Source organism: Balaenoptera ricei, chromosome 9 (genome assembly GCF_028023285.1).
Source record: "Balaenoptera ricei isolate mBalRic1 chromosome 9, mBalRic1.hap2, whole genome shotgun sequence".
Classification (NCBI taxonomy): Eukaryota; Metazoa; Chordata; class Mammalia; order Artiodactyla; family Balaenopteridae; genus Balaenoptera; species Balaenoptera ricei.
This window is the reverse complement of record NC_082647.1, coordinates 32,972,854-32,987,793: the sequence shown is the minus strand read 5'-3', so window position 1 is coordinate 32,987,793 and position 14,940 is coordinate 32,972,854. Positions and strand designations below refer to the sequence as shown.

Below are 14,940 nucleotides of genomic sequence, written 5' to 3'. Positions count from 1 at the left end.
GGCACAGCTATTGCTCCTTCCCACCAGCACTCTCTACTTGTCTGTTTTATCTCTGCTCTTTCCCTTGCAAGAGCTGAATAGGAGGATCACAAGTGACTCTAGTTTTGATGGTCCTGGAAGAGTAGGACGGAGGTTGAAGGCAGCATTGTCCTCTCTTCTCGCCAGCCTCTGCACTCCCTGTTTTCTGCTTATTGGTGCATTTAAACCTCTTCTGTGTGTGTTAAAAAAATAGTTCACATTTGTAGTTCAGACTATAGGATCAGAAGTGTGATTGCAAATAACTATACTGAAAGAAGAGAGACAGGGAGGATGCAGCATCTACTCACTTATAATTTTTCAAGAATTACCTGGGTTCTTTTTTTAAATTTATTTATTTATTTATTTATTTTTGTCTGTGTTGGACCTTTGTTGCTGAGCATGGGCTTTTCTCTGGTTGTGGCGAGCAGGGCTACTCTCTTGCAGTGCGCAGGCTTCTCATTGTGGTGGCTTCTTTTGTTGAGTATGGGCTTTAGGCACATGGGCTTCAGTAGTTGTGGCACACGGGCTCAGTAGTTGTGGCTTGCGGGCTCTAGAGCACAGGCTCAGTAGTTGTGGTGCACAGGCTTAGTTTCTCCGTGGCATGTGGGATCTTCCCAGACCAGGGCTTGAACCCGTGTCCCCTGCATTGGCAGGCAGACTCTTAACTACTGTGCCATCAGGGAAGCCCCATTTGGGTTCCTTTTTAAAATGCAGATTCTGGAGGCCTACTGCAGACTCAATCAGTATCTCTGAGTGGTGGGCCTGAAACTCTGCATTTTAACAGGTTTCTCAGGTGATTTTTACTCATGCTAAGGCTTGAGAACCACTCCTCTATGGCTTATATGTTATTTTCAAGGTTCCCCAAAGCCAAGCTAGAACTTCTAAAATGTTAACAATCCATTAGGGAATCCCAGAATTGTCTTTTTCCTTTATAAGTCTTTCAACATTATTCTCATATCCACACTTAATTACTTAAAACACCAACCAACCAACAAACAAAAAATTATCAGTGTCATTAATCTTAAAAATTAATAAAGAAGTGAATAAAGATATAAAAACAATATAATAATTATAGTAATAATTATTAAGATTATTGTAATTTAAAAATAATATTTACAGGTATTATATGCAAGACACTGGTACATTCATTATGATCCATCTCCCTTTCAGATAAGGTAACTGAGGCCCAGAGAGGTTAAATAACTTGCACAAGGTCACACAGCTCATGCAGGGTAGAACGAGGATCAGAACACAGAGAGAAAGATTTGAGAGTCTATGTTCAGATTTTTAATTCCAAGATGCCTGATATTTGAAAAGTAAATAAGCATCCCAAATCCTATTTTTTTTTTATAGAACAGAACTGAAACTGACCCGGAAGACAGCCTATGTGAGATACCTCAGTAGCTCAGCCTTCTTCTTCTCAGGGTTCTTTGTAGTGTTTTTTTCTGTGCTTCCTTATACACTGCTTAAAGGAATCGGCCTTCGAAAAATATTCACAACCATCTCATTCTGCATCGTTCTGCGCATGGCAGTCACTCGGCAATTCCCCTGGGCTGTACAAACTTGGTATGATTCTCTTGGAGCAATAAACAAAATACAGGTAATGTACCAAAATTGGGCATCATCACAATGAATTTAGAACAGTTTAGAACTTTATTCATGAGCAAACTCTCTGGAGAGGTATTCTTGGCCTTGGGCCTGTTTGATGCACAGTATCTCCTGTCTTGATGTCTGTATGTGGTCTAATGAGCCCTTGTAATGAAAGCCTAGTGAAATAAAATGAAGGCCTGTGAAATTCTCTTAAGTCAGAGAAATTGAAGAAAATATTGTTTCTGTATTCTGGAGATTTTTATTCAAGTAATCAATCAATAGAGCAGTTCTAATGAACTTGGCAAATGTGCAAAATGATGGTGGCAGATTCATCCGGGAGTTATAAGATTTTGCAGCTAACACTAGGAATGTTCACCTTAAACTTTTCCAAGTGTTTTTCTGGACTGTGTGATGGATGACAGTGGCATTTTATGACACATTAATTACCTTAAAATCTCAGCAAGCTGATGTAGCTGGTAATTTTGAAGGGAGGTTCTAAAGTCCTCAGGTAATGAGACTCAATTAATGCAAAGCTAACAGAATCAGCACCATAACCTTGGGTGTGGTTATTATTTTTATAATTAATATACAGTTCAAAATGTTTTATTATACTTGTTTGATATCCATTTAAATAGTTAACCCAGAAAATAAATCATTGTGACATAAATTTAAAAAATGAGGGTGAAGGGTGAGCCACTTTTAGGTAGTTCTGCCATTATTTAGCCTAGGCCAGAGTTTGCAAATGGTGGCCCATGGACTTAATTTTGGCCCTTGACCTGTTTTATTTGACCTTTACATTAAAAAACAAAACAAAACAAAAAAACCTAAAACAACGCATTTGAATTCGTTGGCAGCATTTAAAAATTGTGTGCTGTCACATATACAACAAATCATGTCTTCAGCCTCTTTTGAAAATTTGAAGTATACAGTAAACTGGGTCCTCTTCCCTCACAAGCTGTGGCAGCTCCCCCCTCAGAGAAGGTCTGCCCTCTCCAGTTCATCACAGTCTCTACTTAGCCACCTTCCTTAGTTTTATTATCTTGAAAATATGTGAGTTTGAGATCTGCAATTTAGACAGATTGGTGAATGTAGCTCAGAACCATGGCAGCTCTTGGACTAGTCTTATTTCTTCTGTTAGTCCATCACAGCCATGTGGGAGGTGGTGAGGAGATAGAGAAAGAGAGAGAGAGAGAGAAACAGACATAGAGACCCAAAGAGAATGCATCAGAGAAACAGATTCACTAAACAGGAATACAGACAGAGAAACAGATCTTAAAAACAAAACTGGGAGAAAAAGGGGGAAACCAAAATAGAGATAATGAGTGAATTGAAGAGGCGAGAAGGGAAAAAGTGAGCAAGCACCAGATTTTTAAAACTACCTCCTATGAAGAAGACTTCAGGATGCATAAACTTAATTCTTCCTCATGCTCCCACCATCTCTAGGAGCACTGTGATTCTGATTCGCTAATAGAGCCCTTCTTTTAGAATCAAGGTTTGATACCCTAAAATCAGTTAGATCAGATCTTCACACCTTTACTTAACCCAGAGAAGTGATGCTAATGATGTCTCTAATCAGGAGGGTGCTATAAAGATGAAGATAATAGTTTTCTCTCTCTTAATGTTGAATTGAGGCAATTGGTGGGTAATTCAGGTGTGCTTTATAAATTCATCACTAAGGGTAACATGTAATAGTACAAGGATGAATCAGTGGTATGTTAAAAATCTAATGTATAAAAACAGTTTTATAAAATATCACATTTCAAAATGATGAATTCTAGTACTTGGCAAATTAACTTTAGAACACTTATAAAATTATTTTATTAAGAAACAATTTCTAATATAATTCATAAAATCCAAGTACAGAATGCATCACTATTAGAGTGTAAAATAGATGTAATAATGTATTAATGGTATCCTGGTTCTGCAATACGTTTTTGCTCTCTTTTGCAAACAGGATTTCTTACAAAAGCAAGAATATAAGACACTGGAATATAACTTAACAACTACAGAAGTAGTGATGGAGAATGTAACAGCCTTCTGGGAGGAGGTCAGATATTTTTCGTTTTTGTTTGTTCTAAATATTTAAGCTTTGCTTGTTTGTGGTTCTGGTTTTCATCCGGATGGGCAATAAAGTTAGAATGATGATAGAACTTATTTTATAGATTAAGAGGTAGAGGCCCAGGAATATTAAATACGATAGACAAGCCTCGTCATTTTTTTCTAAGTCATGTAATTTGTTTCACATAACAAATTAGGAAGTAATACAAAGCTCATAGGTTTTGGAGCCAGATAGAGCTGGGTTTGAATCCTGGTTCTGCCATTTACTATCTGTGTAATCTAGACCAAGTTACTGAACTTTGTGGAGCCTCTCGTTCTTCATCTATAAAATGGGAATATTAATATATACCTTGCAATTTTGTTGTGAGGATTGACTGAGATAACTTATGGAAAGTATTCAGCATAGTACCATGCACATAATAGTTCCTCAGTAAATGCTACCCTCTTTGATCTCAAGTTCCAATCCAATGCAATTTACATACACCAGTCACCATAAAGATGTATGAGAAATAGACCAATGTATTGTTTTCTACTATTTTTACTTATTTTAATTCACTACTAAAAATTCTCTCATATTTCTCATGGTCAGAAAAAATATTATCAATGATTTTTTTCAGCTTCTAAAGAAGTAATATTTGATTATTGAGAATACCTGTTGAGTTCCTCTTTCCTTATCACTTTTTTATGTTGAGTAAACATAGGAGTTATGAAACCAATGTCCCATTTCTACATATTTCACAATATCTTAAATTGGTTTTATTTATATAAGTAACCTGACCTCAAGGGCTTTACTATACTTCATTTTTTTAGATGTAAGTAAGAGAATAATTCTTTATCTGCCCAGAAAAATTGTGGAGAGGTGTGTGGATCAGATTGATTTTACTTCTTTGATTTTAGGAATTTCAAATGCCCTTCTAGGCATGAAGAAAAATAAGAAGTTTGACAGTACTTACAGACAATTGTTTTTCTAATCTCCATTTCCCTCTGCTTTCATCTAATAAAATAGGTAGCATGCTTGAGCCCTTACAATCTGCCAGGTACTAGATAAGCACTTTATATGTTTTGTCTTATTTCTCATAACATTCCTATGATGAAATCTTAATGTTTCCATTTTGCTGATAAGGGAATGGAGGCTTAGGAAGGTTACAGAACCTGGCTCAGCTCACAGAACAGGCAAGGGCTGAAGTCAGGTTTTGGACCCCAATGTCACAGTCTACAACTCTTTCAGTGAACCTTCTGTCTGGCTGTATCCTCATCCTCCAGACTCTGTCAGCTATCAAATTCTGGACACTCCTTGATGATATTTACCCAGGATAGTGGTGCTTGTTAAATCTCTGCCATCATGTCTGAGACTTCAGCACCCACATGAGAAATCCTTCCAGTACTGTCCTCAGAACTTACATTTTACAGTTAGTTCAGAAGCTTCCTTTCATGGTCACATGCTGAGCTTGGTGAGCACCTAGACTTACTCCACTTTGGAAATGTCGCACTCTGGAATCTCTTTTTTAGTTCAGAATTTCCTGACCTTAGCTCTCTCAGTCTCTTCATCCCACCTTTACTGCCTTCCAATTTCATGAAAATTTCTAGGCTCCTTAGTTCTCCCTTTTGGACGACTCCTGGTTTAACCTCCACCAGTGACAACACCAGTCACTTCAGTTCTTCTCCCAGCAGCAACCTCAATTCCCTTTTCCTTTCACTGAATTTTTTGCTACAAAACATTCACTTGATATCTTTGACGAAGGAGGTGCTATCTGGGAAAATCATATACTCTAGTCAGTTACAAGTTTTATACAGTTATTGTTTCAACTTCAAATGGGCCTATAAACTTTCTTGGGAAATATTTTCATTTATATTTAGTTAATTTTCTTTACCATTTCTCTAAAAGCTTTTCCAGATTTTTACCACTTTCCTGAAACTCCCAATCTCTCCCAGGTTCTGCTCACCCCCAGCAGATGGCCTTGACTTCTGTAAGATATAGAGAAAATATATAGATGCTATAAAATATGCAGCATCATGTATGAATGCTTATAACTTCTTTCTTCACCCTTGGGATGATTTTTTTCTTCTCTTTCTTGTCTAAGTGAAAGATGTATGCTTCCTCCTGCCTTTGACTAAACTGTTATCGTCTTGCTTCATCTTCTCAGGACATGGGGCCAGGAATTAGTCTCTCTCTACAAGTTTCAACATCTTTTTTTCAACTGACTCCTTTTCACATTTAAATATTTTCAAGTTAAAAAAATTTCTTCTCTGACTTTTGCGCACCCAGCCTCATCCTCCAAGCTTGATCATTCTGCTTTCTTTTGCCATCAAAGCTGTTCTTGCTTCGTCATCTTTTATGACTTTTCCCTGCTGCAATCTGGATTCTGCCCTTACCAATACATTAAAACTGTTCTTTTAAAACTACTTATTTAAATTAGCTTTAGTGAACCACTCTTTCCATGTCATCTTATATTCTGACCATGACTTCTAAGTCTTCCCTCTCTGCCTCTTCAATGGTGATGGGCCACTGCATCTACACCTAGGCTTCCTTCAGGCATTTCATGCTCTCTGGGTGACTCAGGCTCAACTGACATCAAAGTGCTGATGACTCTCAAAGGCAAATCTCTAGCCCCAGTTTCTTTCCTGAACTTCATACATCATTTCTAAATTCCCTGCAAGCTCCTCAGGCACCCACATTCATCACTCCCCAAGCTTCATAAACCTGCTCCTTCCAGTGTCTTCTCCACACGTTTGATGATGTCACCGTTCACCCAGTTACTCAAGAGGCAAGTCCCTGATGAGTTATATATGACTCCTCACTCACACCACACCTGTGAGTAGGTACAGTTTCTATTTATGTATTGGGAAGCTGAGCTTTAGGGAGTGTAAGTAACTCGAATAAGGTTATACAACTGGTTAGGAGAGAGCCAAAAGGTCAGCCTAGGTTTCTCTGCCTCTAATTTTAAAAAGTGGACTAATGCTTTACTGTATACAAAATACTTTCATATATATTATCTCATTTAAAACCCTCAACGACTCAGGAGACTGAAGTTCAGAATGTCATGATTTATTACCCAGCTAGTTGAGAAGATGAGACAGAGACTGAAGTAAAGACAAAGGGTATCATAATCCTTCCTCTGACAACCACAGGGGACTTGTAAACACGGAACATGTTCAACTTTACTAGGGATCAAATAAAAATAAGGTCAATAGTGAGATTCCATTTTCACCTATAAAACACAAAAAACTGAACAAAACAATACAAAATAAATCCCAAACCAGAAAGCAACAGTGTTGATAATGGTTCCTCAAATCTAGCACTCTCATACCTTAATGGAGGAAAATTTGGAACTGCTTTTCAAAAGACTTAGAATTTTTGCTATACCTTTTGCCCTGGAAATCCCACGTGCGGGAATTTATACTTAAAAAAAAAAAAAAAGAGATTTGCTCCAAGATTTATAGCAAAATACATGCATCACAGAATTCTTAAGTTAAAAAGAAAACCATATAATGTCAAAAATAGAGAACTATTTATAGTTTATCCATACTCTTGGATACTATCCTGCAACTTAAAATTATATTTAGAAGAATGTTTAATGGTATGTGAAAATATTTATGATTTATTGTAAGTCAGAAAAAGCAGGTCACAAACCTTATGTATAATTTTTCCTTAATGTTGTAAAATATCATACGTATGATTTTATATATATATGTGAAGGAGTGGAGGGGTATCATTAAAATGTTAAACATGGTTTCTTTTCAGTGGTAGGATTACAGGTGATTATTTTTTTCTTCTTGCTGCTTTCCTCTGTTTACCAAATTTCCTGAAATAAGTGTTTTACTTCTGTACTCAGAAATTAAAGTTATTAGTAAAAACAACCTTCCATTGGTCCAAGGGCTTATTGGATAAAAGTCCTATTTCTAAGCATGGCACATGAGCCCCTTAATAGCCTGCACTGCCCACCTTACCAAGGATACCCTTTGTCATCTTACCACATACATCTCACCTAGCCACTCACCGTTCCTGAGATCTATTTTGTTCTTTTAAGCCTAAAATGTTGTGCATCCAGATCCTTCTTCCTGGAACACCTAGACTATTTCTTGTTCTTGTGAAATAACCACTTACATCCTTCATAGCCTAGTACTGTGTCATTTACTTGGTCAAATTCCAGACTGAGTCAGTTGCTTTCTCTAATGCGCTCCTATAGGACTTGGTGTGAATTTTCGGTTGTAGCACTAAACACATTGCAGTATTAATATCTATCCATATGTTATTCTCCTATGTGGGATTTTTGAAGTGGTCTTTTTAAAAAATATGTATTTGTTTATTTGGTTGTGCCGGGTCTTAGTTGCGGCACGTGGGATCTTCGGGGATCTTTAGTTGCAGCATGCGGACTCTTAGTTGCGGCAAGCGGGATCTAATTCCCTGACCAGGGATCGAACCCAGGCCCCCTGCACTGGGAGCATGGAGTGTTAACCACTGGACCACCAGGGAAGTCCCTGAAGTGGTCTTTAATACAGAGGTGATGCTCAATAAATGTCTATTAGATAAATAAATGAATAAAGGAATAACAGATGACTTTGTCTCATTTAAAGACTTTTCATTGCCTACTTCTTAAAAGCTTTGCTTTTAGTTATCTGTTGACTGAAAGGGATGTTAGCCATTCATATCATAAGTATTCACGCAGTTGTCTTCAAGCTTAATTGCTTATGTATGCCCTAAAATAGTTCTGAAAAACTATGTATATCTGATACATTTTAAGTTGACTTTTCAACTTAAAAACTAATTTTTCAACATAGGTTTAAGTGGTGGCAAAGAATGTAATTCTTGTCTATTGTACATTGTCTTCATATGTTAAATAATTTTTTTCAAAACTTGGGAGCTGCAGTTTCAGTGCAATTTCATGGGAAATAAATGAATTTATGAAATCAGGTCTCATTGTCAAGCCAATCAGCTAAATGTGACTTGCTTTATGTCAGGAAAGTGTGACTAGACTTTAAAATGCAGATAATAATTTGTATTAATTTATTAACTCATTAAAATTAAATAATTAATTAAATAATAAGTTAATTAAAATATCTTATTTCTCAATTCATTTCTGAAATATGATTCTGAGATGATAAGACACATAGATTGCCATCAGTTTGAAACTTGGGTGAAATAAGATGTTACCTCCTTCAGTATTTCTGGCTTTGCTTTTATGGGATCACCTTTCAGGAGAAAATCATTCTCTTATGGTCCCATTGTTTGTATTACTGAACTTTTTGCACTCCAGAAAGTGCAACGTAGCTAAACTTAGGGCTGGTGAGAAATCTGCCTCTTCTGTGTAAAGTGAGGGAAGGACAATTGTGAGAAGGAAGTGGGAAAGAGAAATGACAAACAGCAGGCAAATTCTCAGGCAGATTAACTTTAGGAAGGAGTACTTTTGCATGTTGAGGATGTGGGAATACATTCCGTTAAAACTGTGTGCACTACCTTCCTCCTGATAATCTGTAGTGCTGTTTACTTTGGTTTGAAGACCTCTACCCTAAAGCTTCCCATGGGGCAGTATAGAAGCAGGGCACTTTCAAAAGAGAATTCCTTCTCCCAGCTACCCTTACAAAAATGGAATTCATTCAAATCATATGGCAGTATCATCACATTTATACTTAATAATAGCTAATTAAAGAAATGCTTTGAGCTTCTCAGAGGAAGGTACTACCAGCATGATAGAGCAGAAGATTTGGGTTGTAATTCTACTCAGGCCTACTACTTACGTGACTTTAGTTGCTTAACCTCTTTGAGTCACAGTCTACAGCTTTGAAAGAGAAGGATTATAAAATCTACCTCATATATTGTTATTCTGCTGAAGATTAAATAATTATGTTTATGTACCCAGCCTATAGGAGAGGATATATATTTATGTGTGTGTATATATTTACATACACACATATATATATATATATACATGCACACATATATATAGATAGATACCTTTATATATGTAGATAGATATCTTTAATTAAATTTGGTGGTGAGCAACAATCTGAGAAATTGAAATTATTATTATAATTTTCAGATGTTTTGGATCATGTGCTCTAGAAATCATGTGCTATCAATTGTGTGCTGTAAAGTATGGGTCATGTGCCATGTGCTTTTCAAACTAATCATACATAATGCAAGTAGCTATTGAAAATATCTGAAAAACATGTTTGTTTGTTTTTTTTACAGGGATTTGGGAAATTATTTGAGAAAGCAAAACAAAATAATAACAATAGAAAAATTTCCAATGGTGATAACAGCCTCTTCTTCAGTAACTTCTCACTTCTCGGTGCTCCTGTCCTGAAAGATATCAGTTTCAAGATAGAAAGAGGACAGTTGTTGGCTGTCGCTGGATCTACTGGAGCAGGCAAGGTAGTCTCATTTATACCTCATTATGAAGATCTTAACTTGACATGATTTTCTCCTTTCTTTTTCTAGTTTGTCTGTAATGTAATAAGGTGTTTTGGAGAAATTCTTACATTGGTATTAGGAGAATACTTGGATGTAGAGTTCCTTATAATATAAGTTATTCCACTGATAGCATCCTCTAGCCTTTTATTTCTTCCTATTATTTTCAGTGACTTTTTCTTTTATATCTTTATATTTTGGACACCACTCAGCACAGCGTCATGCACATACAGGATGAGCATTCAATAACTTTATTGAACAAATGAGGCATCCATTTTTACCAGTCTGTGGCACAGACATTTTCTCAGAGCTGGTCCAGGAAAATCATGGCTTAGATTTTACTTCAATAACTGCATGTAAAAGGTCCCCATTTTGTTGACATTAGAATTTTGGAGAATGGACTCAGACTTGCTTATGATTTATTATGAGGAAAAATTATTGAGTTGGGACAGTTTTTTGAAGGCTATACATAGGAATGTTAATTTATTCAGTGCTGGTCAGCCTCAACACCCTCCCCCCCACCCCAACTAATTATAAACCATGGATATTTGGAGATATATCTGACAAAAATTAATAGGTTAGAAAGCTAAAGGGTCAAACTTTATTGTCAGAGAAGACTTTATAGTGATCTTCAAAGATCTGAGTTATTGTTCAGATAATTATAAACACTTGTTGTCTTTATCTAGGAAATAAATTTAAAGGGCATGAAGGAATAAAATCAGGGATAAGAAAGGGCCTCCTGGCTTTGGAATGGGCTACTAAGGATAATAGGTATTTGCTTTGAAAGTCTATTAAAAATAGGTCCTTCATCCCATTTGACTATAATTTTAGCTTTGATGAAAGAAAAGGAAGGAAGGAAGAAAGCGAGGGAGGGAAGAAGGGAGGGAGGGAGGAAGGGAGGGAGGAAGGAAGGAGCAGTGCTGCTATAAGATAAAAATGTAAATAAAAATAGAAATACTCCTGAAAGACAGTTATTTATTAATGTCTAATATAGGAAGAACCATATTTTGAAGAATTTAGTCTGAGACGTGGGAAACAAAATGCCACAGAAAATTTCTAGTCATTGAATTTAGTGTTCATAGTGCTAGTGAGATACAATTTGCTTATTTCTCTCTCCAGGTACGTTTCCCCACATGAGAAACAGGCCTTTCAATAAAGTAGCTGTAGTTGTGCATTTTCTTCTTAGAAAAATGTGTTTCTTCTTCAAGTGCTACTTTTTCCTTCTATTTCTTGTATAATATTACTAGCAATTATCACTATTAAAAGAAAATGATACCATAGGAGGAGCTGCTAATAAACAAGTCACAGATGATCTAAACAAGAATGATTGCTTGTGAGCAGACAGTAATAGTATTTCACAGAATTTTTAAAATTAATTTTGTTTAGGTGTTTAAAATTACTTCTTTAAAGGTGTAAGCAAATAGCTTTGGGATTACAGATTACAAGACTTAACCAGCAATTAAATTTCAGGCAACTCTATTAAGAACTGATGAGCAGATAATTGCTGGCTGGAGTTACAGTTGCATCTTCTGGGAAGTAGATATGAAGATGGAGTCAGATGGAGGCAGTGGCCCCTTAGGAATAATTAAACCCCTCTGAGAAACAACTTGGCAACTCAGTCTAGGAGGATGTCCTTTCATAGTATAGGAATGGAGCATTTTATAATCTTATTAGATAAAAGATCTAGCTAAAATATATGATAGAATAATTGAAAATATTCACATTTCAAGATAAATCCTGCACCACTCAATTTGGTAATTTGTATATCCAAAGCCTTAAAAATAACCAAATAACTTGTCAATTTCTATGACTTATCCTAGTATGTTTGCAGAGATTTTATATATTCATCACAACATTGTTTCAGTAGCCCAAAATTGGGGGAAGCCCTAAATATCTAACAATAGGGGATTGATTAGATAAATTTTGGTGTAGTTATATAATGGCATGTTATTCAGTCAGGCTAAGGGATGTTAAAAAATGACTCTGAAGATACTCTTAAGTGAAGAAAGACAACAGGTTATAAAATAATATGTACATTATGATCTGCATTTTATAAAAGCATATATATATGTGTATACTTGTGTCCAGAAGGACATTATGGATCAAGTAGCTATCTCTGAGATTTTGGTTGTATTTTACATCTCTGGAAATCCAGAGATATAAAATACAATAAGGTCAGGTATAAGGATTAGATAAGCAAATGTACAGAAAGCCCTTGATGCAGTACTTGGAACAAAGTACATGCTTAATAAATGGTAGTTGTTTATACTGTTGTTAAAACTTTGTAGAAAAGCAAGAAAATGCAGATAGAACAAAAAATATCGGGAAAAATGCACATTATTCCTAATTTCACCTCTTAGGGATAATCAGGTAAATATTTTGAAATATTTTTCTTCCAGACATTTTCCTATATATATGTGTTTATAAAAACCAAAATAGGATTATTCTCTAATACTGTATTGTAACCAATTTCACTCAGATAGAAATCAAACACATCACAAAGATTTATCTGCAGAGCACTGTCATTCCCAATGGCTGCATAGCATTACATGTTTTTGTTGAATATTCAGATTATTGCCAAGTTATTTTTGCATAAATGATGTTGTGATGGCATTCTCTATTATTTGTAAATCTATTGCTCTGTATCTTTGTGCATTTCATAATTTTCTAATGATCAGTTTCTAAGACTAGGATTGCAGAGTCAAAGAGTTTACAGATTTTAAAACCTAATTTTTATTGGACTGTTTAATTTTTGAATAAAACACACGTCTTAGTCTCTTTAAAAAAACCCAGTAAGGTCAGGTTTAATTTTATCACTCTCCCTTGTTATTAATGTCTAGACTGTAGGGGAACCATGTCTTCTTTGTTTTTATATTCCAAGGACTATCATAGTACCTAGCATGTAATAGGTGCTTGATATAAATTTATTTAATTGAATGTCTTTGGGAAAATGAATTTTGCGGGGGGGGGGGTTCTAATCTACATTCAATATCTTTCATTTATGGAACTTCCTTGAATTATTTTAATTAAGCAGTATTGGTGTAAGAGTCTACACTCCTGGGTATCCCCAACTAAAGGCTGGCTTATGGCATCGCCCCCAGGGTGTGGGGATTTTTAGTTCTTCTGTTGTCTACACAACTGAAGCAGGTCTGTGGCCTTGCTGACAACCCCTGACACCACATAGTCTCTGTCTTCTGCCCTGGCTGGCCTTGCTCTGGAACTCTTAGCTTGCTCTGCTAATAACTGAGCATCAGATGTGTGGAATGGCTGTTGGCTTCTGTTTTTGCTTACTTTTTAAATAAAATACAAAGTCTGCCAAGTTTTATCAATATTTGGTATTTTATATATATATTATATTCAATGATGTTTACATTTAACTTCACATCTCTCAAAATAGCAAACTATTGATAAATGTTTATATTGATAAATATTATATATTTATCTATATAAGTTTATATAGATAAATATTGTTAAATATATATTTAACCTTTTTATTTAACATATACAAACCTATATTTAACCTGTATATTGTGGGCATATATATGTATACATATATATGTATATATACACATATAATATTATATGCCTACACATATATATATCTATATATTATATATATAGATATGTAATCCATATATAATCAGATCCATTCCATTGTTGGGATTTATAAAGCTGTTCTATATGAAAATAACACTTCTAGTTTTAATTTTTATATAGAAGAATTTTATGTAGAAATAAGGAATTTTGGATTTTTTTTCCCTATACAATAAGAATTTTAAAATTTACTGAACTAGATATCACAAAGATGTCGTCTCTTGTCCCTCCTTTCTTCCTAATATATTTTAGGTGATATTATTATTTATTAAAATTTAATCAAAAATTAAAAATTCTGGAAAATTAAAATGTATAAAAAGTTGAAAATTTTCCCTCTCACTTCTGTTTCTCCTCTGCTTATTTGCCACTTTCCACCATTCTTTCTCCCAACCCAGGCAGCTACTCTTGTTAATTTTTTGAATGTATATGTATTATATATATCGCTACATAGTATTTTATTGTTTGGATAGAGGTCTGTAATGTAATGAGTCACCTATCGATTGACAATTTGGGTTATTTCCAATGCTTAGCTAACACAAAGAATGATGCTATGACTAATCTTGCATATATGCCATTCAGCACGTCTACAAGTATTTCTGCAATGTAGCTTCCTAGAAATGGTAAAGCATTTGTATATCTGTCAAACTTCCTGAAGGTTGCATCGATTTATTCACAGGCCATACAGTCCACATAAGATTGCAGATTTATTCCCCCACAGCATCCGCAGCAGACGGCATCTAATTTTTGAATTATTTCCAGTCTCATTGGGTGAAGCCATATGTCAGTGTGTTTTTCAATTTGCACTTCTCTTATTATGAATAAAGTACAATATCTTGTCATATGTTTAAAGGCCACTTCTATTTTAATTTTTGGTAAAATATCTGTTTGTATACTTTGCACAATTTTCTAATGGGATGTTGGTATTTTTCTTTTTGATTTTAAGATCACTTAAGAGGGAAATTATTCCTTTGAGTGATATAACTTGCAAATATTTACTTCAGCTTGACATTTTTTCCTTTAGTTTTCTGTGCACAAGATTTTTTTAAACGTGATTTAATTTATCTTTTATGTTATGGCTTCTGGATTTTGAGTCATAGAAAGGCTTTCTTACTCCATTTTTTTTTTCTTTCTTTCTTTCTTTTTTAATTTAGGCATCCTTCAATGTTTTCTTCAAGTGTTTTATGGTCTTATTTTTATAATTATTCTTTGGCCTGTTTGGAGTTCATCATGCATATGGTGTGATATATGCCTACAGTTTTTTTGTTTGACCT

General features: G+C 35.1%; 1 protein-coding gene across 1 annotated transcript in view; it reads left to right on the top strand.

Moving 5' to 3' along the window:
* CFTR (CF transmembrane conductance regulator) overlaps window positions 1-14,940 on the top strand; it is a 200,316-nt gene that overhangs the window by 62,108 nt on the left and 123,268 nt on the right. Inside the window, exons 9-11 of the mRNA XM_059932516.1 lie at window positions 1,372-1,618; window positions 3,563-3,655; window positions 9,857-10,039. Coding sequence (XP_059788499.1) covers window positions 1,372-1,618; window positions 3,563-3,655; window positions 9,857-10,039 — 523 coding nt within the window. The remainder of the gene's footprint in view (window positions 1-1,371; window positions 1,619-3,562; window positions 3,656-9,856; window positions 10,040-14,940) is intronic.